The sequence below is a fragment of the Panicum virgatum genome, chromosome 5K (assembly GCF_016808335.1).
Source record: "Panicum virgatum strain AP13 chromosome 5K, P.virgatum_v5, whole genome shotgun sequence".
Lineage (NCBI taxonomy): Eukaryota > Viridiplantae > Streptophyta > Magnoliopsida > Poales > Poaceae > Panicum > Panicum virgatum.
Genome location: NC_053140.1, coordinates 51307363 through 51331652, shown reverse-complemented (window position 1 = coordinate 51331652; position 24290 = coordinate 51307363). Strand labels below are relative to the sequence as shown.

General features: G+C 50.4%; 3 protein-coding genes across 3 annotated transcripts; 1 reads left to right on the top strand and 2 right to left on the bottom strand.

Annotated features, from left to right (window-relative positions):
- The first annotated feature begins 421 nt into the window (after positions 1–421).
- On the top strand, positions 422–6888 carry LOC120708336 (protein translation factor SUI1 homolog). Its single transcript, XM_039993545.1, has 5 exons — positions 422–538; positions 1611–1720; positions 6152–6363; positions 6457–6510; positions 6588–6888. The coding sequence occupies exons 2-5, from the start codon at positions 1684–1686 to the stop codon at positions 6630–6632; spliced, it is 348 nt and encodes a 115-aa protein (XP_039849479.1). The 5' UTR covers positions 422–538; positions 1611–1683; the 3' UTR covers positions 6633–6888.
- Positions 6889–7140: 252 nt separating this feature from the next.
- LOC120708335 (probable nucleoredoxin 2) lies at positions 7141–10154 on the bottom strand. Its single transcript, XM_039993544.1, has 3 exons — positions 9761–10154; positions 8195–8680; positions 7141–8012 (listed from the first exon to the last, which is right to left on the bottom strand). The coding sequence occupies exons 1-3, from the start codon at positions 9860–9862 to the stop codon at positions 7395–7397; spliced, it is 1206 nt and encodes a 401-aa protein (XP_039849478.1). The 5' UTR covers positions 9863–10154; the 3' UTR covers positions 7141–7394.
- Positions 10155–12841: 2687 nt separating this feature from the next.
- LOC120708334 lies at positions 12842–16726 on the bottom strand. The gene is made up of 3 exons (XM_039993543.1): positions 16233–16726; positions 15090–15182; positions 12842–14996 (listed from the first exon to the last, which is right to left on the bottom strand). Exons 1-3 carry the CDS (start codon positions 16593–16595, stop codon positions 13443–13445), a joined length of 2010 nt encoding a protein of 669 aa, XP_039849477.1. The 5' UTR covers positions 16596–16726; the 3' UTR covers positions 12842–13442.
- Positions 16727–24290: the final 7564 nt, after the last annotated feature.

Below are 24290 nucleotides of genomic sequence, written 5' to 3'. Positions count from 1 at the left end.
TTTACCGGCCGGTTTGACCGGTTTACCGGCCGGTTTGACTGGTATCCGGTTAAATTCAAAAAAAATTTCTTTTTTGATTTATATTCAAATGCCCGCAAAGTATACTAAATAAATGTTTGTATAACATATTTTAGTCTAAATGAACCCTCCAACCCTGTTTTGTACTACTTTTACATTATATTTGTATACTTTTGTATGCACGTTTTTTTGTTTAACTTCAAATCCCCGCAAACTATACTAAATGAACGAATTTTTTAGAAAATTTGACACCATTAGATTTGTCGCACCTTAAAATATTTTTTGGAAATTTTTTATTTTTTAAAATTTAAATTTAAATTTTGAATTTTGATCGATTTGGTACCGACCCAAACCGGAACCGGACCGGTTCCCACCGGTTAGGGAAACCAGAGCACAACACGACTTCTCTTTAACAGAAGGACCCAGAAACAGAGCGGGCGCGGTTCTCGCGGCCAAGTCGTTGCATCACCTTTCCCCACCTCTCGTATTCCGTTCGTCGGCCGCGCCGCCACCAACCAAGGTGACCTCCTCTCTGCTCTCCCCAGATTAATTCTGTGTTCCGGAGCTTCGATTTGTGGAGGCTTGGGTGGCGTGATGGGTTCATCCGTCTCGTGATTCATTTGTGGTAGGTCGTGTTGTGTGCGGTCGTGAGTTGTAACCCCGCCCCGAACCCAGCGGATCTCGGGGTTGTTTGGAGGATTGATGTGTTGGTCTGTTGAGGCTGAGAATTTTTGCTCCGATCGAGCGCTGGTAGGTTTGGGGAGGGATGCCGATGCCGATGGGCTGTGGGTTCGCCGGGTCAATTAGGTCCGGATTGTTCGATTTTGGGACCCCTGCACCCCCCCCCCCCTAGGGTTTGTGATTTGACCCGAATATCGGTTGCCGGGTTTTGTTATCCTCGTGGTGGTGGTGGTTAATGTGGTACGACTCGGTCTAGTTATCTTCCGACTCATAGAATGATAGACGTTGCGTTCAAATCATATTGAAATTTAGGGACTTCCAGGGTGATTTTACATCTACAGTTGTAGCATGGGAAATGGTGTACATTGAACTTATCGAGAATTGGGAGTTTATCCTCACTGAACCAGTTTTAGAAGGTAGCCTTATCCTGAGAGTTGGGACATGTTAATGTGCAGAGTTTTGTTTATGGTTATCTGTAGCTCATATAAGAGATACTTTCTGAAGTACCTCAGTACTTTGCGATCAAATAGAAAGAGAGAGCCACCTATTGCAGTCACGTGAAAGTTATAAGGAGAATCAGTGCCAACTGCCAATGAATTTCTTTTCAGACAAAGTTGAGGGTCACACATACAAACCACAATTAGCTATGTAATCATCATTTGACTTCAGTGTCCATTCTGCCTCATTAATTTTCTTATCATAAGATAGTTCCTTGATCATTCATATAGGTACTATCTTGTTAGATTTGATCATATGTGTTATTTCACTGTTTGAGTCAATATGAGCATTACATGTTGTTGGCCTGTTTGACCTGGATATTTTATAATGGAAAGTTGCGGGTTTGAAAATATTTAGCATCTCTATGACTCTACATACTTGGTGACTGATTGGGACGGTATTATGCTTTGCAGTTCTTTCAGCGAGACCAACTCGTGAAACCCAGTGATCTGTTTGGGGACTAATCAAATTCAACAAGCAAGTTTCATGTCTGATCTCGACGTCCAGCTTCCGTCTGCTTTTGGTATACTCCTGTCGCGGGATTTCGAGGGTACCCACAGCCGGGTGGCGGAACGCACCCGCCTATTCCCAGAGAGGGAGTGCTCGGGAAGGTACTAGACGATTGGGCTAATCTGGCTCTGAGACAAGCACACAAGAACACACGATTTAGAGTGGTTCGGGCCGCCGGAGCGTAATACCCTACGTCCACTGCAAGAGGTTTTGATCTTGGTTGTGTATGTATCTATCCTCTGCCGGGTCTTGGCTTTCACCCAGCCTAAGTTTTTCTTCTAGCGGGCGCACCCTTTTATAGACCAATGGGAGCGGATACATAGGACGTTGGGGCCCCGACAATTAGGCCCAACGTGACTGTGCAGCATACTGCGCAGAGTACTCAAATGGCTACAGTGGTTACGAATCTTTTCTCCAATATGATTCCATCCCCTGCTGACCCTCTGACGAAGAGAGTCTTCTCTTGTCCCGTCAGCAAGGAGCCCGTTGGGGGAGCGTAGCTTGCGGCGTGACCTGTTGAGGCTATTATGTAGGCGTCATAATGGGTGAAGCCGAGCCGTCGTATCCATCTGTTATGGCAGACTGACAGGCGCGGCGTGGGCGGCGCCAGTAGCCCCACTATGTATCTTGGTAATACGCGATCAATAGTGCCCCCTGGTCAAAGAGTCGCCTCGGCTTCCGCTACATCAATGCGGACGTCCTCCTACCGCAATGAATACAGCGGTAGGTGAACCTTAATATGGAGACCAAGCGGCTTTATATACGTGTCTGTGCTTGCAGACACGTGGCGGCTCCGGACCACCCCGAGGCGGAGTGTCGATTCCTTCCCTTGGCGAGGGGTCCGGTTACTATTCCGGGGGTCCGAGACCCCAAAAGGGGGGTCCGGGATACCGCGGGGATCCGGACCTCCACGGGAGGTCCGGAGCCCCCGGCTGTTCGGGCTGAGTGCCTGCTTCTTCCGGAACACGTGGTGCTCCCGGACCTTTCCCAATCCGGAGGACGGGTCCGGGACCATTGTCGGGTGAACAGGGCTTCCGGACCGCAGGGGTTCGGCTGCTGGGCGTAGTTAAGGATAACTACAAGCTCTTCTTGCCTAGACACAGCAAGAGGGGGTACCCCAGTCCTGGGGTACCGACAGTGGCCCCCGGGCCCACCTCGGGAGAGGTACGAACCCGCGGGTGGGGCCTACTATCGTGATGTGTTTCCACGCAAACTTGATTGCGTCGGTGTGCTCATACAAAGAGCGGGTGCCCCGGACCCCTGAGGCCGGACACCGGTTGCCTAGTTCAGGTGCCGGAGCGCTCTCCGCAGGGCGACGAAGGTGTAGGCTTAGGGTGCGGAACCATGCTAAGCGGCTACACGGACCTCGGATCGCTCAGGGAGCAAGCACCACTTTCCGGGCCACCGGAGTGGACTTGAGTCGACCGTGGCGAGCGGTCTCCGCCGGAGCGGGCCACCGGAGTGGACTTGAGACGACCGTGGCGAGCGGTCTCCGCCGGAGCGGGCCACCGGAGTGGACTTGAGACGACCGTGGCGAGCGGTCTCCACCGGAGCGGGCCACCGGAGTGGACTTTAGACGTTGCTGACAATCCCATGGATTATGCCACCGGACCTCGCAGCAAGGTGTAGGAAACCAGGCCTTATACTAGAAAGGAGCCCGGGACCTCTAGGGACAGCAGTCTCGGATACTAGGAAACTCGTAACAGGGCAGGGAAGTACATAGGCTTAGGGTACATTACTAGGCTAAGCTACGTGGAGCTTCTCTAGCCCAGGATACGGCACCACTTCTCCTGAGGAGGTCCCTAGGTGTCCGAACTGCCTTCCAGCTAGAAGGGGTGTCCCCACCTGACCACAAGCTAGCAGCTCAATTTGGATTGTTTAGCAAAAAAGGAAGGACTCCACATGGAAGGAAGAAAACTTGCAATGCTGAACGGAGAAGTGCTTTTAGGTTAAAGTAAAGACAGGACCGAGGAAGCAAATCTCCTTTATTGCTTGACTCGTGGTGTACATCAGAGGTCGGGATTACGAGGGCGGACCTCTACCGCTCTGGACCACTTGCTGGTGTCGCCTGTTTGTGCGATGATGCCAGAGGCCGGGTTTACAAGGACGGACCTTTACCGCTCTGGACCACACGTAGGCACCAAATCATTACAAAGTAGAAACACTCTCAATCCTATCTTAGTGATAACCTACAGCCGTCGCCCCGTAAGGCGTGCACGTTGCTGGTCGTAGTGGAGCTGCCCTCTTGGGGGCTCTTCTGAGTCGTTGGGGCGATGGCGCCCTGGACGTGCTTGTACAGCATCATCCAGCATCACCTCGGGAGCTCGGGGGACCACTCCTTGCCTAAGAGCTGTCATATGCTTAGGTAGCATGAGACAAATTCTTTGGCTTTGAATGGGAGTGGCCCCCCTGCCGTCGCTGTCTGCCGATGGAAGCCAGCCTGATGGCCGCTCATAGTGAGCCGAAGCCAGTTCGACGCCCTTGCGCAGCAGAAGGACCGGTGCGAAGCGCGGAGAGGTGCGGTCGTTCGCCGGCTTGTCCTTGGTGCTAGCGCCAGGGGCCCCTGCGCCTGGTGGCGGGGCCCTGTCTGCAGCAGCACCAAGCACCTAGGGTGGTGCTGGCGACGACGCGACGACGCGACGACACGGCTAACTTCCTCCGGGATGGCCGTTGGCTCCAGGCTCCATGTTGAGAGAAAGCCTTGAGCCGACGCCATGCCACCGCAGAGGATGCGTGGCCGTTGCTTGAGAGAAAACCTTGAGCCGACGTAGGGGCGGCAGCGCCCAGCGGCGCCTCCGCTGTGCGATGCCGCGCCGGCTCTGAGGTGTCGCAGTGGCGACGCACAACAAACGCCGCTGCCGTGCGCCGCCGCACCGTGGGCGTTGGCGCCCCAGTGCCACGGCATGTGGCGTGGGTGACGCCCTGCCTTCCTTCATCTTCTCGTTCGCCGTTGCAGAGGATGAACACAGCCCTGGAAGCCTGAAGATCCAGCCAGCGCCTGACCTCCCCACGGACGGCGCCAAATGTCGCGGGATTTCGAGGGTACCCATAGCCGGGTGGCGGAACGCACCCGCCTATTCCCAGAGAGGGAGTGCTCGGGAAGGTATTAGGCGATTGGGCTAATCTAGCTCTGAGACAAGCACATAAGAACACACGATTTAGAGTGGTTCGGGCCGCCGGAGCGTAATACCCTACGTCCACTGGAAGAGGTTTTGATCTTGGTTGTGTATGTATCTATCCTCTGCCGGGTCTTGGCTTTCACCCAGCCTAAGTTTTTCTTCTAGCGGGCGCCCCCTTTTATAGACCAAGGGGAGCGGATACATAGGATGTTGGGGCCCCGACAAGTAGGCCCAACGTGACTGTGCAGCATACTGCGCAGAGTACTCAAATGGCTACAGTGGTTACAAATCTTTTCTCCGATATGATTCCATCCCCTGCTGACCTTCTGACGAAGGGAGGTCTTCTCTTGTCCCGTCAGCAAGGAGCCCGTTGGGGGAGCGTAGCTTGCGGCGTGACCTGTTGAGGCTATTATGTAGGCGTCATAATGGGTGAAGCCGAGCCGTCGTATCCATCTGTTATGGCAGACTGACAGGCGCGGCGTGGGCGGCGCCAGTAGCCCCACTATGCATCTTGGTAATACGCGATCAATAGTGCCCCCTGGTCAAAGAGTCGTCTCGGCTTCCGCTACATCAATGCGGACGTCCTCCTACCGCAATGAATACAGCGGTAGGTGAACCTTAATATGGAGACCAAGCGGCTTTATATACGTGTCTGTGCTTGCAGACACGTGGCGGCTCCGGACCACCCCGAGGCGGAGTGTCGATTCCTTCCCTTGGCGAGGGGTCCGGTTACTATTCCGGGGGTCCGAGACCCCAAAAGGGGGGTCCGGGATACCGCGGGGATCCGGACCTCCACGGGAGGTCCGGAGCCCCCGGCTGTTCGGGCTGAGTGCCTGCTTCTTCCGGAACACGTGGTGCTCCCGGACTTTTCTCAATCCGGAGGACGGGTCCGGGACCATTTTCGGGTGAACAGGGCTTCCGGACCGCAGGGGTTCGGCTGCTGGACGTAGTTAAGGTTAACTACAAGCTCTTCTTGCCTAGACACAGCAAGAGGGGGTACCCCAGTCCTGGGGTACCGACAACTCCCTTTCTCATTCATTCTTTGTTGTAACATTTTCTGGTTGGATAACCTACAGATATAGCTGATTTGTCTCTTAAACTCTGATATGCATTTTTAATGGTGGATATAGGCTACTTACATAGGTGATCCTGACACATGTTTTTATTAATGACTAATGAGGCTATTTGCATTCGTGGGTTACTATGTCTGATGAACTTTGTTATTTCTGTTTTCTTCCAATTTAAATAGCTTACTTTTACTCATGTGTCCAGTCTGAGCGCACTCAGAAGGCAGAAGTTGGTAACTTGACATCTTGTCTATGTAGATCCGTTTGCGGAAGCAAATGCTGAGGACTCCAGCGCTGGTGCTGGATCAAAGGACTATGTGCACGTGCGCATTCAGCAGCGCAACGGAAGAAAGAGTCTGACAACTGTTCAGGGCTTGAAGAAAGAGTACAGCTATAACAAAATCCTCAAGGATCTCAAAAAGGAGTTCTGCTGCAATGGTACTGTAGTCCAGGATCCAGAGCTAGGCCAGGTAGGAAGTAACACTCAGTAGTTGCTTCCATCAGATATTAGTTCTCTTATCATCTGAATGTCAAGCTGATCATTCGTCTGCTGTATTTTACAGGTCATTCAACTGCAAGGTGATCAGCGTAAAAATGTTGCTACTTTCCTAGTCCAGGTAATTTCCTTAATGGATGCCCGTCTCTGAAGTTGTTTAGTTCACATTTCTTAATCTGACTGCTATATTTTGATTAGGCTGGAATAGCAAAGAAAGAGAGCATCAAGATTCACGGATTTTAGGCAGCAACATATAAATGCTTGTGTGGTATCATATGATACAAGTATTCTAGGTTTCTTTAGCTTGGAAGAAGTAATATCAGTAGTCGTCTGAACCTTTGTGTCACTATTGGATTGAGAAGTCTACTATTGAATGCAAGTTATCCTTGCCGTATGGTTTTTAAGCGTTACCTTCATGGAAGTATTGTATCATACCTATTGAATAACAATAGAGATTGCTGGTTGGGTTCGTTTAATCTGTTCGATCTGTGTTTGTTTATGGTCTTTCGCTTCGTTCTCATGTGCTTTCTAATCTGTTTTTTGGCGTTCATATCAAAGTTAATTATGTTGTGGCCTGGATTCTGTTTATTTTTGTTGGCCAGCTAATCCTTTAACCGGACTGCCGAACGAACTGGATGTATTTGAGAGTAAACCGGAGCAAACCCTTCAGCCCGTGCGCTTACGGGACATTGCAGGACCTCTCTCTCACTATGGAGAGCTCATACTGTCAGCTGATTGCTGAAAGCCACAGTAGAAATGCATCATTAGATAGATTGGGTATTGCATCAAGGTTTGCTCAACACCTGCAAGGCTGCAGCTGCAATTCTTCAGCACTCAGCCAACCACCTAAAAACCTTGCAACGAAGGTCATTTCTTTTCTCATCTATTTTAGCATCAGACTTGACAAGAGCAAGCTGGCTGAAGTTTGTTGGGAACAAAACGAAGATCTTTTGCAATAGTACACAGCTAGCCTAGATAGATACTCGTGATCCTGTTAACTCGTGGCTAACCGGTTCCTGCGCTGCCGCCCTCCTCATCGCGGTCGCGGCCGCACCTGAGGTGGATCTCGTAGCCGCAGGCGATGCACTGGTACGCCCAGCCAAGCCCCTGCTCCTCGCACTCGCAGCAGATGTAGGGCCCTCCCCCGGACTTCTCCGACACGATGCAGAGCTCGTGGCGGTGGCCCCGGTGGCGCAGCGACTGCGGGAAGCCCTTGGCTGCCTCGTCCTCCGCCTCCTGCAGCAGCCTGATCTGCGCGTCCGTGAACGGGAACGCCATGTCGAAGTAGAGGTTCACCAGGTTCCGGCCGTCCCGCGTCACCGTCTTGCCGTCGGGCCCGAGCACCACCAGCGTCGGGATCTCCCGCACGTCGAAGTACCTCGCCAGCGCCCGCGACGGCGCGCCGTCGTAGGGGAGCGCCAGCCACGGCATGTCGCCGCACGAGCGCAGGTAGCCGTCCTCCTCCTTGTCCATGGGGACGTACACGATCTCGAAGTCCTCCGCCTTGCCCTTGAGGCTGCTGTAGATGGCCGCCAGCTTCTCCGTGAACTTCATGCCCGGCGCGCACTGGTGCGCCGAGAAGTAGAGGCCCACCGTCTTCCCCACCAGGCTCGAGATCGGGACCTGCAGCCCTTATCCACGGTGAGGCCAACAGCTGGATGGTCGACGGGCCATCCGGCCATGGATGGAGGCCGATCAATGGCACGCAACGCCAATTATTGCATCCAAGCTTTTGCTAGCTCATGGGATGCACCACTCTCTAGCTAGCTTGTGTTCTAGAGCACGCTCACTTATGATCGACTTACCTGTCCGTTGCGACCGGTGACGAACTCTTTCCCGATCCCGTCCATGGAGAAGAGCTTCTCCAGCGTCTGGGACGCGTACTTGCGCTGGTCGTCTGCCTCCAGCTCCGCCACTCTCGCCGCCGAGAACGGGAACGCCGTCTCGCCGTAGCGGTGCACGAGGTCGGCGGCGTCCGGGTGCACGACCTCGCCGTCCGGGGCGAGCACCACCAGGCGCGGGATGCCCTCGACCTGGAACCGCTCGCTGAGGCGCTTCTTGCACTGGAGGTCGCCAAACGGCACGGCCGGCCACGGCATGGTGCGGTGGAACCTCTCGAACGACGGCCGGTCCTCGTCGCACGACACCAGGACCACCTCGAAGCCGGCGCCGCGCGCCTTGAGCTGCTGGTACGCCGCGGCCAGCACCGGGGTGAAGGCCTCGCATTTCGGGTACCAGTTCGCAGCGAAGTAGAGGCTGATGATCTTGCCATCGAGCTCTGCAAAGTCCACCTGTCAAGAAAGAAATCTTCGATGTTGTGATCATACAATTCATGTGCGCGTGTGCAACAGAAAAAAATGGAGACATGTAGATTGAAAAGTTAAACATGAAGAATGGCTGCAATGCAAGACCGTGTCTGATGACTCCGAGAAAATAATGGGCGACATGACGACGCGTCTAGAGTCTAAAAATTGTAAACGCAATCTGCCAATCTGCACGATGCGATTCTGATTCAGTCCAGTGTAGGAATTCGGGATGAGCTGCTGAACAGTCCTAAAAGCAAAAAGCGCGGTGCAATTGGTGCAGATATTCTGGTTCGATTTGACGTCCAATACAGCATGAAACTTGGAAGTTTAGAGAGGTCCCAGCGTGAACACGTGTCACGCTGATTAAGCAAGATTGGTTTGGTTTGTTGGGCAAAGAAAGATGAGTTTGGACGCGTGGATTTGGCACATATGCGCGTGGCACAATTCTGTTGAAACTGGGGTGAGCTTCTTGGTAAAGACTCACATCAGAGTAATTGTTAAGACGACCCTCCAAAGTTAGCTTTAAGCTTTATCTAAAAAGCTAGCTTAACCACTAGAAGACCAAAATTTATTACATAGAAAAGGCGAAATTTCGGAGCCCTCCAAAGTAGGATCTTGATGAACTAGATGGTTATTCAGGTTATACTCGCATGCCCTACAAATATGCATGCTCGATCTCCTATTCGATTTATTTTAATTTCACCCTTCCATGATCAAATCCTTAACGAATGAACACCCCCCCCCCCCCTCCCGACTTCATCCTACTAAAATTCTAACAAGGAGGAGTTCAAAAAAAAAAAACTAACAAGGAGAGAGGTATCTTCTGCAAACTTATTTGGTACAGCTTGTATTATTTCTTAGGCGCTGTAGATAAACAAAACATCACTGAAAAGGAGAGTGATGAACCTTACTGATGAAAAGCCAAAGCTAAACAGCTATACACACACACACACACACACACAGAGAGAGAGAGAGAGAGAGAACCGAAGCGGAAGAGGAAAAGACGAACTGGCTGAAAAGATTTGTTTCAAAATAGTTATTTTGACTGGCAACAAGATGGAGCACCTCGTTCCCGGAGGGAGAGACCAGCGATCCCATGGCCAGCACGGAGCGTATTCCTCCTCCGCCGCCCTCCGCCGCCTCGTCCGCCTCCGGAACTCCAGCCATGTCCACTTCCGCTGCTCTTTTAATTCCGACGCCTTCCCTGCCCCGGCCGGCCAACAGGCTCGCCGCCGGCGCCTGAGACGCTGCCGTGCACTCCGCTGTCCGCGACGCCGCAGCAGGGAGCTACAGGCTACGCTGCGCTACACGCCCCCCGCCCGGCACCACAGATATAAATGACCCAGCGCGTCACCTCACCTCGCCGCGACCGCGAGCCCTTCGGCCACCCTTTACAGGGGCGTCCCCGTCATTGGCTGAGGGCCTGAGGCGCTCCGACCTAACCGTGCAGGCGCGGCACGTCGCTGTAGGGCGCCGGAGGCGGACATGGCCGAACCGCACCGCGGGTGCCTTTCAGACGCGCGTGTTGGCTGGCACGGGCGCGGCCGCGGCCGCGCGCGGGGGGCGACGGAGCTGTGGCAGCCTGGCGTTGGTTCAGGTGTCGGGCGGAGGGCGCGGGCCGTGCGTGTCGAACACGGTGGCGGGGGAAAGCGTAAACTGGTGGTCCCTCCTCGTCGAGGTTGGCAAGATTCTCGGAGACGCCGCCACCCGTGGGGAATCGACGTGTGCGTGCTGCCAGCACTCGGCACTGACTGGACCCCTGGCCATCTCCATCCTTTGCCGTCGAAAAGGTCCCCACAACTCCCATACGGCCATACCAACACGTCGACACATAACCCGTTCCGTTCACCAACGGCTTGCAGTTGGAAAATAAACTCCGGGTTCCAATCAGCCAGGTGGCGCCCCTGCTCCCCACACTTGCCGCCCACACACAGGACGAGCACACACGATGAGCTCTTGTGGCGGGCCACCGCGAGGCCGCGGGCGGTAGAGGCCTAGAGGGAGCCCTCCACCTGCCCCGGCAACCCCTCCGTCCCCGCGCAGCCTCACACAGTGACACAGCTAGGCCGCCGCGCGACGGAGCTGACAGGGCGGCCAACGGCCGGACGCCGGACCCGAACACCTACCCGATCGGCGTCATCCCTGACGCGTCACGTCCCGGCCTGAATGCCCCCGGGGCGGCGGGGCCATGACACGTACCACCGCACCACGCTGCGCGCGCGCAGAGGAGCTCCGCTGTCAGCCGCGAGCCGTCGCTTTCGTCGAGGCGCCGCGCTGTCCCTGCTGCGAGCGACGAGCGAGGGGCGGGCGGGGGGTGGGGGGCACGCTGAGCTGCTTGCTTGCTTGCCCAGAACGTCTGAACGTCGGGTGAACTCTCGTGCCGTCGGCGGCTGTTTTCTCTTGGCGCGCCCCTGCTTTTCGTTTTCCGTCCTCCTTTTTCACCCGCGGGCGGAGACAGGTGTGTGGTGCGCGCTCGGGCTAGGCTCGGTGCGCGCTGCGCGGTGGTGAGACGAGCGAACTGATGCGATGCGATGCGATGCGATGCGACGCGCCGTACCGGACCTTTCGTAAAGGCTCCCGGTGCCATGACCGTGACTCGGTGGCTCCTTAGAGGTATTGGCTCTCGACAGGTGGTGTCGAGGTAGGCGTGTGCGGCTTGGCTAACTGCTTGGCCACAATGGGATTTTTTTTTCGGAGCTCCTAGGATTTTTAACAGATGTTGTGATGATTGTTTTTTTTTTTGAAAAGTCTGTTGTGAATGATTGTTAGATGATTGTTAAATTGGTGTGAACTCTGCTATCGCTTTGTGTTCCATCTAGAGTTTGTTTTTTTCTTGTCAGGAAGCGGTGTACGCGCACCGTATTCGTATTCCTTTTGTGAGACATTATCTATTTGGCGTCCTCTTTTATATATTAAATATTCTGACATATATTCTAAAATATATTTATTATTATATAGTCGCAATAGATTTCATTTTGCATCACACCTACATGTGTATTTGATATATAAATTCAACCATTTGTTTGTGAATTGTATTCTTATCTCTTCCATCACACATGAATATATGGTGACACATATCACGGGTAGTATTTTTATATAAATAATAATATAAATAATACATTATTACTAATAGAAATAATAATTTAAAATTTTATATTGGTGCACTTTAATATTTTGTTATAAGATTCAAATTTAGGTGTTACTTTAACTTTTACTAATGACATATTTGAATAATTTATATGCAAATTATGGGGTTACTTTATTATTTTATAATAGCAGAGGTGGCTAATTTAGATAAATGTTTAGGGATTTACTTTGTTCTATTTTCATAATAGCAGAGGTGAGTAATTTATTAGAAAAGATAATATATTCAATAACTATTATGATTAGAGTCGTTGGATTGATGATTGGATATTTTTAGGTTTTTTGTGATTTAAGATGGGGCTTGGATCTTAAGGAGTGTTCAATTAGTAATAGTCGGTACTAAGGCCAGTTTCAATGGGGATTTCATGAGGATTTCATGATATTAAATATCATCAATTTTGCTGATATAGCAAGAAGAGAGGAGGATAGACTTTCATAGGATGTAAGGAGAGTTTCATCACTATAAAACTCATCTGACACAGTTACCTAGTTCTCAATTTAGATAATTGTGTTCATGAAATTCTCACTTAAACTGATTTAATGCGCTTGACCTCGTATTCCTGACATGACACTCGCTCACTTTTCATATTTCGGGTTCGGCCCTGTTTAGTTCTAAAAAAATTTCTACGGTACTCGTCACGTCGAATTTTTGGACATATACATGGAGCATAATATATATTTAAAAAATAAATAATTACACAGTCCAACTAATTAGCACGAGATGAATTTTTTAAGTCTAATTAGTCCATAATTAGATATTAATTGCCAAATAATAACGAAAGTGTTATAGTATCAAAACTCCAAAAAAATTAGCGATCTAGACAAGGCTCCCAGTCCTACTTTCCACGACCGCCCGCCCCTAGAGAGAGAGAGAGAGAGAGAGAGAGAAAACAGTACACCTGTTCGGCTGTTCGGTTCTGGCGAGAATGTTTAGGTTGAGCTCAGACAACACATTTTCGTGGCGATGGTTAAGTTAGGCTGAACACTGCCATCGCTTTCTGCTTTTTTTTTTTTGCTTCATATTCTTCTGTCTTCTCCCTTTTGTGTGCGCCATCATATTCCTCGTCGGTGCTAATGCGCACGACTTTGTAGTCTGCTTTCTAACTTTTCAGATGCACGGCTCGGAAGCAGCCATTTCGCAGCAGAAATGCCCTGAGAATTCTTCTTGGGCTGGACACCTTGCAGTTCCCACTTTCCATGAACACTCGTCGAGCAGACCTTTTTTCTAGTAAGATAAGATCGTCGAGCATACCTTGGCCTGTTTGGTCCTCGGAGCGGTTTGCCAGAGTCGTGCAAGGGAAATTGCAATGGCAGAGTGAACCTGATTTTTCGCAGAAAACTGACATGATTTGGTCAGCAACCAAGGAGTTTTACAAGTACAGTGGTAGTAATTCGTTAGCGGCAGTTTCTCCATTTTTGCAGAGGTGACTGAACGCATGGCGGCACAGGGCAACGAACGAAGGAGGAAATAGACAGCAAACTATAAAATTAACATTATCCTGCAACAATTCCTCTCGCGAGGCGCTGCCTGTTCCAGCTGAAGCCACCCCACGAGCAGAGGCATCATGATATCCTGTTTCCATCTAGAATGTGACTGACCATGCTATATCTTCTGCTTCAATGCTTGACGCAGTTGGACCTTACTGCCGTCAATCCTTGCCTCCAGAAGCTTGGACTTCAAGTTGTGCTTCTGCACTCCTCGGGGCCATTCAATGCATCCTTTTATGGCTCGAACAATGTCCGGGTTCGGCAGGTCTGGCCTCCATTGCCCTGCACTTTGCGGACTGTCATACACTTCACCGTTCTTTAGATCGGGAGATTCGGCAACATTTGACATCCTGGCGTTTGATAATCTACCATTGAGTATATTGGGTCCCATTTTCTTTTGGTCAACACTGTTTGATGATCTCCAGAGTCCAACGAATGACCTATTGTTCCGAGACCTCCCTGCTGTCGCTGAACAAACTTCACTGATCTCACTATGTGCCTGGTCATTGTCACAGTTTTCATCCCAATCAGTCCCACTCACTGAAGCATCGTTTTCTGCATAGAAGCCATTTACAGACGGTTCACTTCTGCCTGGTGAATTGCTATAGCCATTCTCCTCAACTTGGCTGACTGTTTCCCATCCACTGTCATCTTCCACCTCCTCATTACAGGTGTGAGGCCGATTGCAATGTCTGCTTGTGTGATTCTCCAAGTACATGTCAGTTTCAGGACTAATTGTATGGGCTTTTGATGCAGAACTCTTGGACCTATTTCCATTACATTGCACAATCACTTTCTCTGCAGTATCTTCCCTCTGCTTGAGTTCTTCAAATACAGCAAAAATGTCCTCTGTAGGAGGAGGAGGTATGTAAGAAAATTCCTTGATACCATTGATCTTTGTAGAGCAGATTGCTTCCCTGAGCCTTTCTGCTTCCCTTACTGTTCCTTTTTCCATATTATTACTGCCTGGCTTGGAATGAAGCAAATCCTCAAGCTCATCCTGAAGTTTGTTCAGCTGAGAATACTTGTTCTCAAGTGTCAGCTTTGCATCAACAAGCTTCATTTGCACCCTCTCCTCACGCCAAACTTCGGCCATCTGAAGCATCTTCTTCTCTTCCTCCAATTCATCTCTGATCTTCATCGATTCACTTCTCATAGCCTCAACCTCAGCTTTGTCTTCTGCAATCTCCTTTGCTAATTCATCACAAACCTCTTCCATGAGCACCCGAGCCTTCCTCTCCTTCTCATAATCTTGCAAATAACGCTTTGCAGCAAGCTTCATCTCAGACAGATCATTGAGGAGTTTGGAATTCATCATTTCTGTACGCTGTCTCTGTTTCCTCTCCCGATTGAGTTCCTCCTTGACAGCATCTAGGATATGGTGAACCTTACCGTGCTCCCTACTCTTCCATGAAGCCTTTTCCTCAGCAAGATTCTTCAACAAGTGATCAAGCTGCTTCTTTGTAGATCGACACTCTGCTTCAAGCTCATGAATCTGGTCCTGAGCCACCATAAGCTCCTCTTTTAGTAAATAGATTTCTCCACCAGTATCCCTCAGATTGTGTTCAAAGTAATCATCATCCACAACCTGGGAAGCTTTCATGAATCGATGGTTCCACTTTGTTGCCATTTCTGGTTCTATTTGACGCGCTGCAGAATGAGCTTCCATCTGTTTGTAGTAAAAACATACACATGTCAGATCAAACAGGGTTTGGTAAAGATCCTAGAATGGCAATTTTTCTTCAGGACATAAGTAGGGTACCTCATTGTTAACAGTCCTATTCCCTGTCCTACCTTGGATAACTGCTTTGTAGTGCTGACAACGGTCAGGCGTGTGCGGGCGCTTTGGACAAGCCTGCAGTTTCCAACAGCAGGAATTATTAGCTGAACAGTGACATTTAAAAAAATTGGCAAGATCTACTTATTATGACATAGCATGTGAAATGGGTAAAACAACAAACAAAAAGCAGATCTGCTGAAGCATTACTGCCTAAAGTATCAAGCAATTAGTGTGGCACTAAATTATTCTTCACATGGGAAACTACCATCATCAAGCAATTAGAATAACAATTGACAAGGGCTATCTACGGACCACTGGACCACAATAGTTACACCCCTACACTCAAATAAGACTAGACTAATTAAAAATTCATGGATTGTGATAACTGATACCTCATTATTTTGGCTGAACTGATGAATATATCTGAAAGTCGATCAATGGCCTAACCAACAATGCTAGGCAAAATGGACCAAACCAAAATCTGAATTAACTAGATCGAGCGTGAGACAAACTATAACGATATTGTCCTTGTACTAACAGAAAACTCATGACCTAAAAGTGTCAACTAGATATAGACATCTACAAACAAATTCATCACTCCAACCAATGGGCCTAGAGATGGTGGAACCTTTTGAAATCCTAATTTTATGCCAATCGTAACGTTTCCACATAATTTGACCCTATAAGATTGAAATTGTTCATCGTGGATGCACAAACGTTAGCATGTTGCTCTAAGGCTGAGCAGAACACCAAAGCACACACAATAACAATAAGGTTTCTCCACCACTGGAAAACCTCAACGCTAGTTTAACCGAACCATTGGTACTTGAGAGCAATACTTCAACAGACTTACATGAGTCTGCAACAGAAATGGTCAGAAAAGCACAAAACGCATGCAGCTTCAGCAATTGAAGCAGGAGTGTACCAGACGGCAGACGCGGGCAATTCCCAGCAATCGATACCGACATTTTTCCAAAACTACACCAAAAAAATGATGAGCTATGTGCCAAAAGTGTCACAGCCGACACCAGCCACTCTACCGAAGCATCGCCATCTACAACCCTAGGACACAACAATCGCGGCACTGAAGCACCGGATTCACAGAGATCTCGCGGCAATGCTCACCTCAGCCCTCCGTCGCGCCCTCCCGGGACCCGGCGGCGGCGCCTGCAGCGGCTGCATTCGCCACAGCGCCGCGGCGATCTCCCGCACCGACAGGGCCGCGCCCGCCGCGGGACGGGAGGCGGAGCGAGCGCCCGCGTCCAGGGGCCACCGGACCGGCGGGGTCTCCGGAGGGGGCTGCGGCGGCGGCGTCGCCGGGGCGGCCCCGCGGCGGGCGGCCGCGAGGGAGGGGCTCTGGACGCGGACCCGCCGGGCGCGGCGGCGGGAGGCGGACCCGGGCCGCGGGGGAGTGTCGGCGGCGACCCGCGGCTCGGGGCTGGCCGGAGGCGGCGGGCGGCGGGCGCGGTGGCCGCCGGGGCGCGCCATGGGCGGACGCGGCCGGCTCGGCCTGCGGACGGGTGGCCGAGGTGGAGGTGCTCCCGCGGGGGGGCAGTGCCGCAGTGGCACTCGTCGGGAGTAGCAGCAGCGCGGGTGTGGTGGGGCGCGTGAGATCTGGGGGTATCCGACGCCGCTGCCCCCCAGCCCCCCTGTGCTGGCGGCGTGGCGTGGCGGGGCGAGTACTGTGACTAGCGTGACTGCGTGAGCCTGAGGACGCTTCACAAAGCGGATCGTGTCCGCCGTTGTCTCCTCCGTGGCCTTCACGCTTCCACTAGTCTTTCAGGCCACGAGCCTACGAGCTTCCATCAGTGAATCGAGAGGAGCGGCGTGGGTTTTGGGGCTCAGGAGAAGAGATTAGCATCGCCTGTTTGTTCCCTGAATACATTCTTGATTTGGCGCTATCTCGACCTAATGTCTCGTTTGGCCCGTTAACGTTATGTTCCTGGTTCATCGCCATCTTAATTTTGAAAGTTAGTTGGTGCGATCCCGTGAGAGCTCGCTAGTCTACTCGAATTCAAAAAACTTGTACGCGTACGAGAAAACGGCTAGGCTCTGGATTATCTCGCACCAAAGAGTCGAGAAAAGCACGGCACATCGAGCGCCGGATTCTCCTACCCGCCAGTCCACCATGCACGGTCCAGCAACTTATCAGCATCCACCTGATGCGCCTGGCGCAACGCGCAATCAAAAAGGCCAGCAGTAATCATCAACGCAACAACCTCCGTCATGGGGCATGGCTGAAGCGACTCCAAAAAGGCAAAGCACCTGTGTTGATTAACGGCCGGCGCTGTTCATGCACGCGCGCGGAGGTGTGCCGTGCTGCTTTTTAATACTCCTACTAAGGGCAAGAAAAGACTTGCCTGAAATTGATGGCCTCGTCCGTGGACGATGCACGCGCCGGCGCCTTGCCTGTACAGTTCAGTAAAACCGATCGATTGAAACGGGCGCGGCGCGGGCGAAAGATCAGATTACTGCAGTACCTGCTTTGATTTAAAATTTCTACGTATTTCCTTTTGGGGGACTAGAGAAAAACGTCGACGCTACAAATTTTCTTGGGCCAAACGATCAACAGCCTGTTCGGCTGGGTGTTTTGACGGGGCTGTTTACTGTAGCAGCGATTTTTTGTGAGAGGATATATAATGTAGCGGCTGATACTGTAGCGGCTGGTACTGTAGCAACTACACGTGGTATAGGCTCGGGTCCACGAGCTAGCGCGTGCTGTGATAGTACTGTAGCTACAGTGTTACTGTAGCTACAGTGAATAAGCCGAACAGTGAATCAGTGCAGCCGGACAGGGCCCAAGCCTCCACAAGGTCATGCAGGCCCATTATAGGCCTTTGCTTGGGCCCTCCGAGGACGACAGCTCGATCGAAAGCGTCCGACGTGAATTGTAATTATTCAGGCGCCTCTATGAAAAAGGACCTAATTTAAAGCCGAAAGCGTGCCTGGCGAGACAGGTCCGGCCCTTTTAACCCATTTACCATCCTGGGCCTTACTAGCTCCGCCATTATATTGAGCCTCAAACTAGAACCAAAAATCACCGTTTCAACCACTCGACCAAGGCCCTGTTTGGTTTTCTGTACTAGTGAGTACTAAGAAACTTTAACCATTAATTATGGTATTAAATAAAGTCAATTTACAAAACTAACTCCAGAATTCTGCGCTAGGAACCCTAAAGAATCTATTAAGGTCTTTGACCGCGTGATTAGAGGATGGCTACTATAGCATTACTGTAGCCAATCATTGATTAATTATTATCATTAGATTCGTCGCGAAAAGTTATATACATCCCTAAAATGATTTTGCAAATAGATTTCATTTAGCATTCCATGCATACGAGATTTTTTTATCGAATTGTGTGCACTAGCAACCGTAGTGTGAACCAGGGCAGTGGCGCCAGAGGGCAGTCAACCAGAGGCGCCTGACCGGTCAATGGGAGCATCTGACCGGGCGAGGAGGCAACCGAAGATTCCACTGCCGCCACGTCGTTCACACAAGCAAAGTGGAATCGGTGCTCGTTTCTCATCACCTTTTTTTTCTCTCCACGATTTCCTTTCTCGATGTTTGCACGCTTGCGAAGTGTTCAATGATCAAGATTGGTGTCGGGTCCGAGACTAGCTCTACCAAATGTTTAAAAAAAAAATCGGATTTGCCCGCGGCCAAGATCGCGGTTAGGTTATCCATGCACATCGCCTCACCTGCCTACAGGCCCGCGACCTGGGCAACGACAACGAGTTGCCGCCTCATGTCTTTTTCTGAGTTCCCGTGGAAGTGGCGACCCTTTGTTTTTGCTCCTGTTGGCCTCTCTGGACATCTTGGAACAAGTTGGTGGAGTTGGCGATCATGGTTCCTGTTTTTAGCATTGAAAAGCGTTAGCATGACCTGGATTTAGGAGTAATTTGATTTTTTTTTTATCAGAGGCAACCGATTCGGTAATGGTATGTAAAAAAGTTGGCTCGAGCGGCTGAGTCGATCCCCCACGCGTGCGCCCGATGGCCGCCGATGTGTTCCAGAGAGCCTCCCGTTCCTGAAGCATTTTGTTGACTGCGATCTGCGCTGCCAAAACTGCCATAGAAATTGTAACAATCCAAAATTTGGAATTCAAATGGAAATACGAATTCATCAAAGTTTGAATGAAGTTTAGCTAAATTCAAATCTTACACGTGGACCCCACCTGTCATACGCCATCCTCCCTCCCCATGCTTCTCCCTGTGCTGCACAGTGCCGGTAATGAAGGCAGACGCCTCCCGAAGCCGTTGCGTGACCGTCGAGGAGCGTTGCCGCGTGCTCGGCCGTCGGTGACGCCGCCAAGTCGACCACGCCGCCTTCCCGAGCTCGCCACCTGCCTCACTCTCATCTGCGACTCGTCTTCCTCCTCTCCTCCTCCTTCGGTTCGCCATGAGCGGCACGTGAACACAGCTCGCGTTGCCGGCCCGAATTCGCGAGTCACTCCCCATGGAATTCAAATCCCTCGCAACCGAAGCTTCTCCACCTCTCTAGCACCCTTCCCAACCCCACCAAACCTAGCCCCAGGTTCCATCTCGCCGGGAATCAGAGGTTCCCCGGCCGCCAGCCATTAAAGCCGCCCGAGCTCCACTCCGCCGTCGAACTCCCACCTCCGGTCACCGTTTTCTTCGCCCCATAGCTCAAATCGACCCTAGGTGAGGCACTGATGCTCGTGCTCTCCACGTTCCTTCACGTTCGCATTGTTTCCGCGCTCGTTCCACGCCATGTCGCCGCCGGCCGAGCTGCTTGCCGCCGCCGCACGCCGGCGTCACGCTCGCGCCGCCCCCAGGGAACCAGGGCCGCCCGAGCTCGCTGATGCTTACCCCGCGCCGCACCGCCGCCGCTTGGCCCCGCCGCCGCCGGCGCAAGCGCGCCGCCGCCTCCCCTGCCCTAGCGCCGCCGCTGGCGCGACTGCGCGCCGCCGCCACCGCCTCTGCGCCACCCCCCCCCCCGCGCCGCACCGCCACCGCGGGCCTGGGCGCGCGAGCCAAGGGCCCCGCCGCCGCCCTGCTCGCCGTCGGCCGGCGCTGCCGCCGCGGCCTCGCCCCCAGCGCCGCCGCGAGCCGCACGCCTGGTCGCACCGCCCCCCTCTCTGTTTTTGTCCCACTGACCAGTGGGGCCCACTGGTCAGGGGGGAGTTAAGGGATTTATTTGTTTTGTTGATTTATTTCGGCTGTAGATTGTAAATTCCATATAAATTCAAGGAAAAATGCAAAAAATATGAAATAAATTTTGTTGGATTTGTTAGAGTAAGATATATGGAGTAAAAATATCCACAGTGGCAAAATGACATTTTTACCCCTGCAAAAATTTAGATTGTGTTTAGTCTTGTTTAATTAGTTTCTCTAGATCTGTTAATCTAAAAATTGTGAAATTTTTGTAATAGCTTACTTTAAGCATGAGTGATCCACCATAAAATTTCCATACTCATAGGACCTAGTTTAGTATATGAATATAATATATAACCAAACTTAAATATGTGTATAGGTATAATAATATTTATTTTACATGTAAATTTTTTTATACAAATTATAAGAGGCAAATAATATTGTCTTTGCTAGTAATATTTTATTTTATAGTAAATCATGCTCTAATTTATAATTTGGCCTCTAATTGTTCTAGCACTAGGGTTAAAGTTAATTATCACCATACATGTGTCATTTTATGTAAATTGTTACTTTGTTAATGTTTATCTTTTAATGGCAAATTCATGATGGCATTTACTCATTGTCTCATATGCATGGCATTTACTCATTGTCTCATGTGCATGCATATAGAAACCGCGACCGAGGAAGTCGTGTACGAGGTGATCGTGGAGCCGCGGGAGCAGACGGAGCCAGCCCCGCAGGAGTTTCGTGACAACTCGGCCCAAGGCCCAGTGGACACTAGCTCTGAGTAGCAGCCCGCAGGCAAGCCCGGGTGCACATCCGTTTATTTCAAACTATGACACCTATATTATGTTTCTATTACTTGCGCATTAGGTTCAGGAATTATTTGAAACCCTAGTTGCATGATCCCTAGGTCTCCTCGAGTTATACTAGTGTGTAGAGGATGATAGAAATGCTATGCTTAATAGAACTCGGTAGAAGACAAGTGATTTCGGGTCACTCGCGAGATATAGGATATCTCGTTATTTTGAGTATATGGAACATTGGAATAGGTTGGATAAGGAAAAGAAAGTGGAGACCGGGCGGGGAAAGGTTAGCCCCGCCTGTGTCGGTTAAGGACCGTTCGTTGCCTGGCCCTGTGATCGAGTTTGAATTGTACTAACCGCATGCCGGGAGTAGGAGGTAGTCGAAACCGGTAAGCCGAGTACTGCCTTGTTTCGAAAGTACAGAACTTTATCACCACCGCTTAGGGCGAGTCGGGTAGTCGCGGAGAATTGGGATACATATGTTTACTTTTGGTGGTCTCTCGTTGAGCCCGACTGACTATATGTAGGTGGGGCGGTTCTGTAGTTCGAGGCGAGGAGGGGAATGGTTGGTTGTATTGTCCGACGGGGCAAATACGTGCCGTGTTGGTTAGGTCCACCTTGCAAGATTAAATCGGATCGATCCGCCATACGTCGCATCTCGGATATGAGCACCTTGATCACAGCACCACATCGTAGTGATGCTATATGGATTTTAAGTGATGATTAGTAGAGTCTACCAGGAATTATTACTCCATGTTGTTATGATTGCTTAGCAGGTGCAAATAATAGTTAATGATTTATGAATATAGAATTTGGAGCTAAAAGAGGGAAAATAAGGACTCATTTCTAGAGCTTTTTCTGCAAAAGTAACCAACAGCCAAAAGCCTTGCATGTCTAGTTATGTGGGCTAAGTGATATCCACTGGTCGGGTAAGCCTTGCGGAGTATTAGTATACTCAGGGTTGTGGCTCAAACTATTTCAGGTCAGGATGAGATAGACTTCTGCCCTTGTTGTGCTAAGTTCATCCAGCTTGGCGCGGATGGTTGGGAGGTGGCCGGACCAGATGCTTAATCCTTGCTAGTTTCCAAATCACACACCCGTGGGCTGAGTGTGTGATTCGTTAGTACGCTTCATGCATTATAGACGGCAAGTTTACTATATCAGACTTTGTTTTAAACTGAAGTTGCTCTTGTATATTATTTTATGTACTCAAACCAGGTTTGTAAACTTGATGCACCCTACTCGGTATTGTAATCGCATTTATATGTACTCGTCATGTTTGTACTGCCTGCGCTCACCTTCACGTGGGACTACTGGTGTTTGTTTCGATCGGAATGTCGGTTTCGAAAGGACTGTCAAATTAAACCGTTAAGCCAAATGTGCCTGATGTGTTCAAATAATGGCCATTTAGCTTAATTTGAATTTTAATTTGGCGGTTCTGTCACAGAAATACTCTCGATGGAGTACAGAATAGCAGAACACGTGTGTAAAGGGACGCGATAAAATGCTAAAAGCGTGCTCGTGGCGTGGAATACGGAAACTGAGCGCCTGTCGATTTGTAACATCGTCGGTTCTGTGTTCGACACAATAGTCTATTACCAAATTCAGGTAAGCTTTTTAAAACATTTCCTTCAAAACTAGCAGCAAAGAAAGAAAGGCGAGGGCTTCATTTTGCGAGCAAAAAAAAAAAACAGTTTACTGAGTTAGTCCTACCAAATCATGCGCCGAAGAGCTCCAGATGCAAGGGAACATTTTAGAGTTCAAATCGAGACAGCAGCTACCCACACGGGCTTCACCAAAATCGTTCAGCTAACGCTTGCTTATTTATATTGCTTTCACAAGCATGCTTCCGTGTGTTCCTGCAGCTGGTCTTTCTCACGGGGATCACAGAACGGCGCAGCTGCAAACGCTTTCGCTACCTAAAACAAAAGGTGCCATCTCTATTCAGTTCGGATGTCTATGTTTCATCCTTTTTATAAAAACAAAAACGAAAACCTTTTGAATGTGTGGTCACCGTTGCAGCTGCAAAGCTGAACCGCGAAGCGACCATTTGTGAATCCGAAAATGATGCTTGCTTTTATTTAGTATACGTCGGGCAGCTGCATGAGTGATGCCAGGAATGACGCCGAATCCCACTGCGTGGTTCACAACTAATTCGTGGTAGCTTTAATCAATTTTCTGCGCTTATGAATTGTGAATTTGTGATCACGTTAGCTAAGCATTGCTCTCGGTTAGAAGGCAATTTAGGCTGTTACGCCTAGTCGACCAAACAAATCTGTTCTCTACTGTCTTCTCCTATTCTTCCTGTGCCTTTTCCAATTGCGGTCGTCTGCCTTTCGGTGAAAGATGAGTCTCATAACGCCAGTCAGAATCTCTTTTCCCCTCTTTTCAGTGCCGTATTCTTTTCGATCCAAGTTCATCATTTTTCAGAGGAGGAGGAACGTATGGGTATGGCATCCTCCGCATTCTGGATTTCTGCAAAGTATTAGTGTCACTTTCATGACCTTGAATGCCCGAACGATGAGCCATCAACCCGGCATCTGCCGCAGCATTGCCAGTTCTTACGGAGTTACGTACGGGCTACCGGCTACGGGAACCGATCGCCTGTGTGACCGTGAGCACCAAAGCCCACGACGCAGGCTCCCGAGACCAGCCAGACAGGTCGCACCGTGTCGGTCTCACGGGCTCTGAGAAACGCTGAAGCGAGAGCTGTGTGGTTCACAAGCAAAGCAACAAATTAAGAACAGGAAGGAGGTCAACTCGGAGGCGCCATCACACTCGCGCTTGGCAAAGAAACAGAATTAGGCCGCACGCAGAATTCAGAGCCTGTGTGCCGTGCCGACCAGTCCGGGGCCTGCAGGCACCTGGTTTTACTTACCAGAACGGTACGGAGTTAACGAGGCCACGGCACGCTAAAGAGACTAACCGCATGAACGTAAAGAGGCTCGATCGCCAGGTTGAGATCCCGTTCACATCCGCTGCCTTTGCCAGCGATCGATTCCGTTCAGTTTGCTTTCTGATCCAATTTCATTTTGCTGTCTGTGCGCTGGTTCCTTCCTTCAGAGACCATTCTTCAGGTTTTCAGGCTCCTGCTGGGGCTACTATAGGACTACTGGTAGTAAGGCCTTGTTTAGTTCCCTTCAAAGACCCAAAATTTTACAAGATTCTCCGTTACATCGAATTTTTTAACGCATGCATAAAGTATTAAATGTAGTTAAACAAAATAACTAATTACACAGTTTGTCTATAATTTACGAGACGAA

Coding starts and splice junctions, on each gene's coding strand:
- LOC120708336 (XM_039993545.1), top strand. CDS start 1,684: ATGTCTGATCTCGACGTCCAGCTTCCGTCTGCTTTTG. Junction 6,364..6,456: donor AGGATCCAGAGCTAGGCCAG/GTAGGAAGTAAC, acceptor TGTATTTTACAG/GTCATTCAACTGCAAGGTGA. Junction 6,511..6,587: donor TTGCTACTTTCCTAGTCCAG/GTAATTTCCTTA, acceptor TATTTTGATTAG/GCTGGAATAGCAAAGAAAGA.
- LOC120708335 (XM_039993544.1), bottom strand. CDS start 9,862: ATGGCTGGAGTTCCGGAGGCGGACGAGGCGGCGGAGGGCGGCGGAGGA. Junction 8,681..9,760: donor TCTCTCCCTCCGGGAACGAG/GTGCTCCATCTT, acceptor CTTTCTTGACAG/GTGGACTTTGCAGAGCTCGA. Junction 8,013..8,194: donor TCACCGGTCGCAACGGACAG/GTAAGTCGATCA, acceptor TAAGGGCTGCAG/GTCCCGATCTCGAGCCTGGT.
- LOC120708334 (XM_039993543.1), bottom strand. CDS start 16,595: ATGGCGCGCCCCGGCGGCCACCGCGCCCGCCGCCCGCCGCCTCCGGCC. Junction 15,183..16,232: donor GGGCGCGACGGAGGGCTGAG/GTGAGCATTGCC, acceptor TGGAAACTGCAG/GCTTGTCCAAAGCGCCCGCA. Junction 14,997..15,089: donor ATAGGACTGTTAACAATGAG/GTACCCTACTTA, acceptor TACTACAAACAG/ATGGAAGCTCATTCTGCAGC.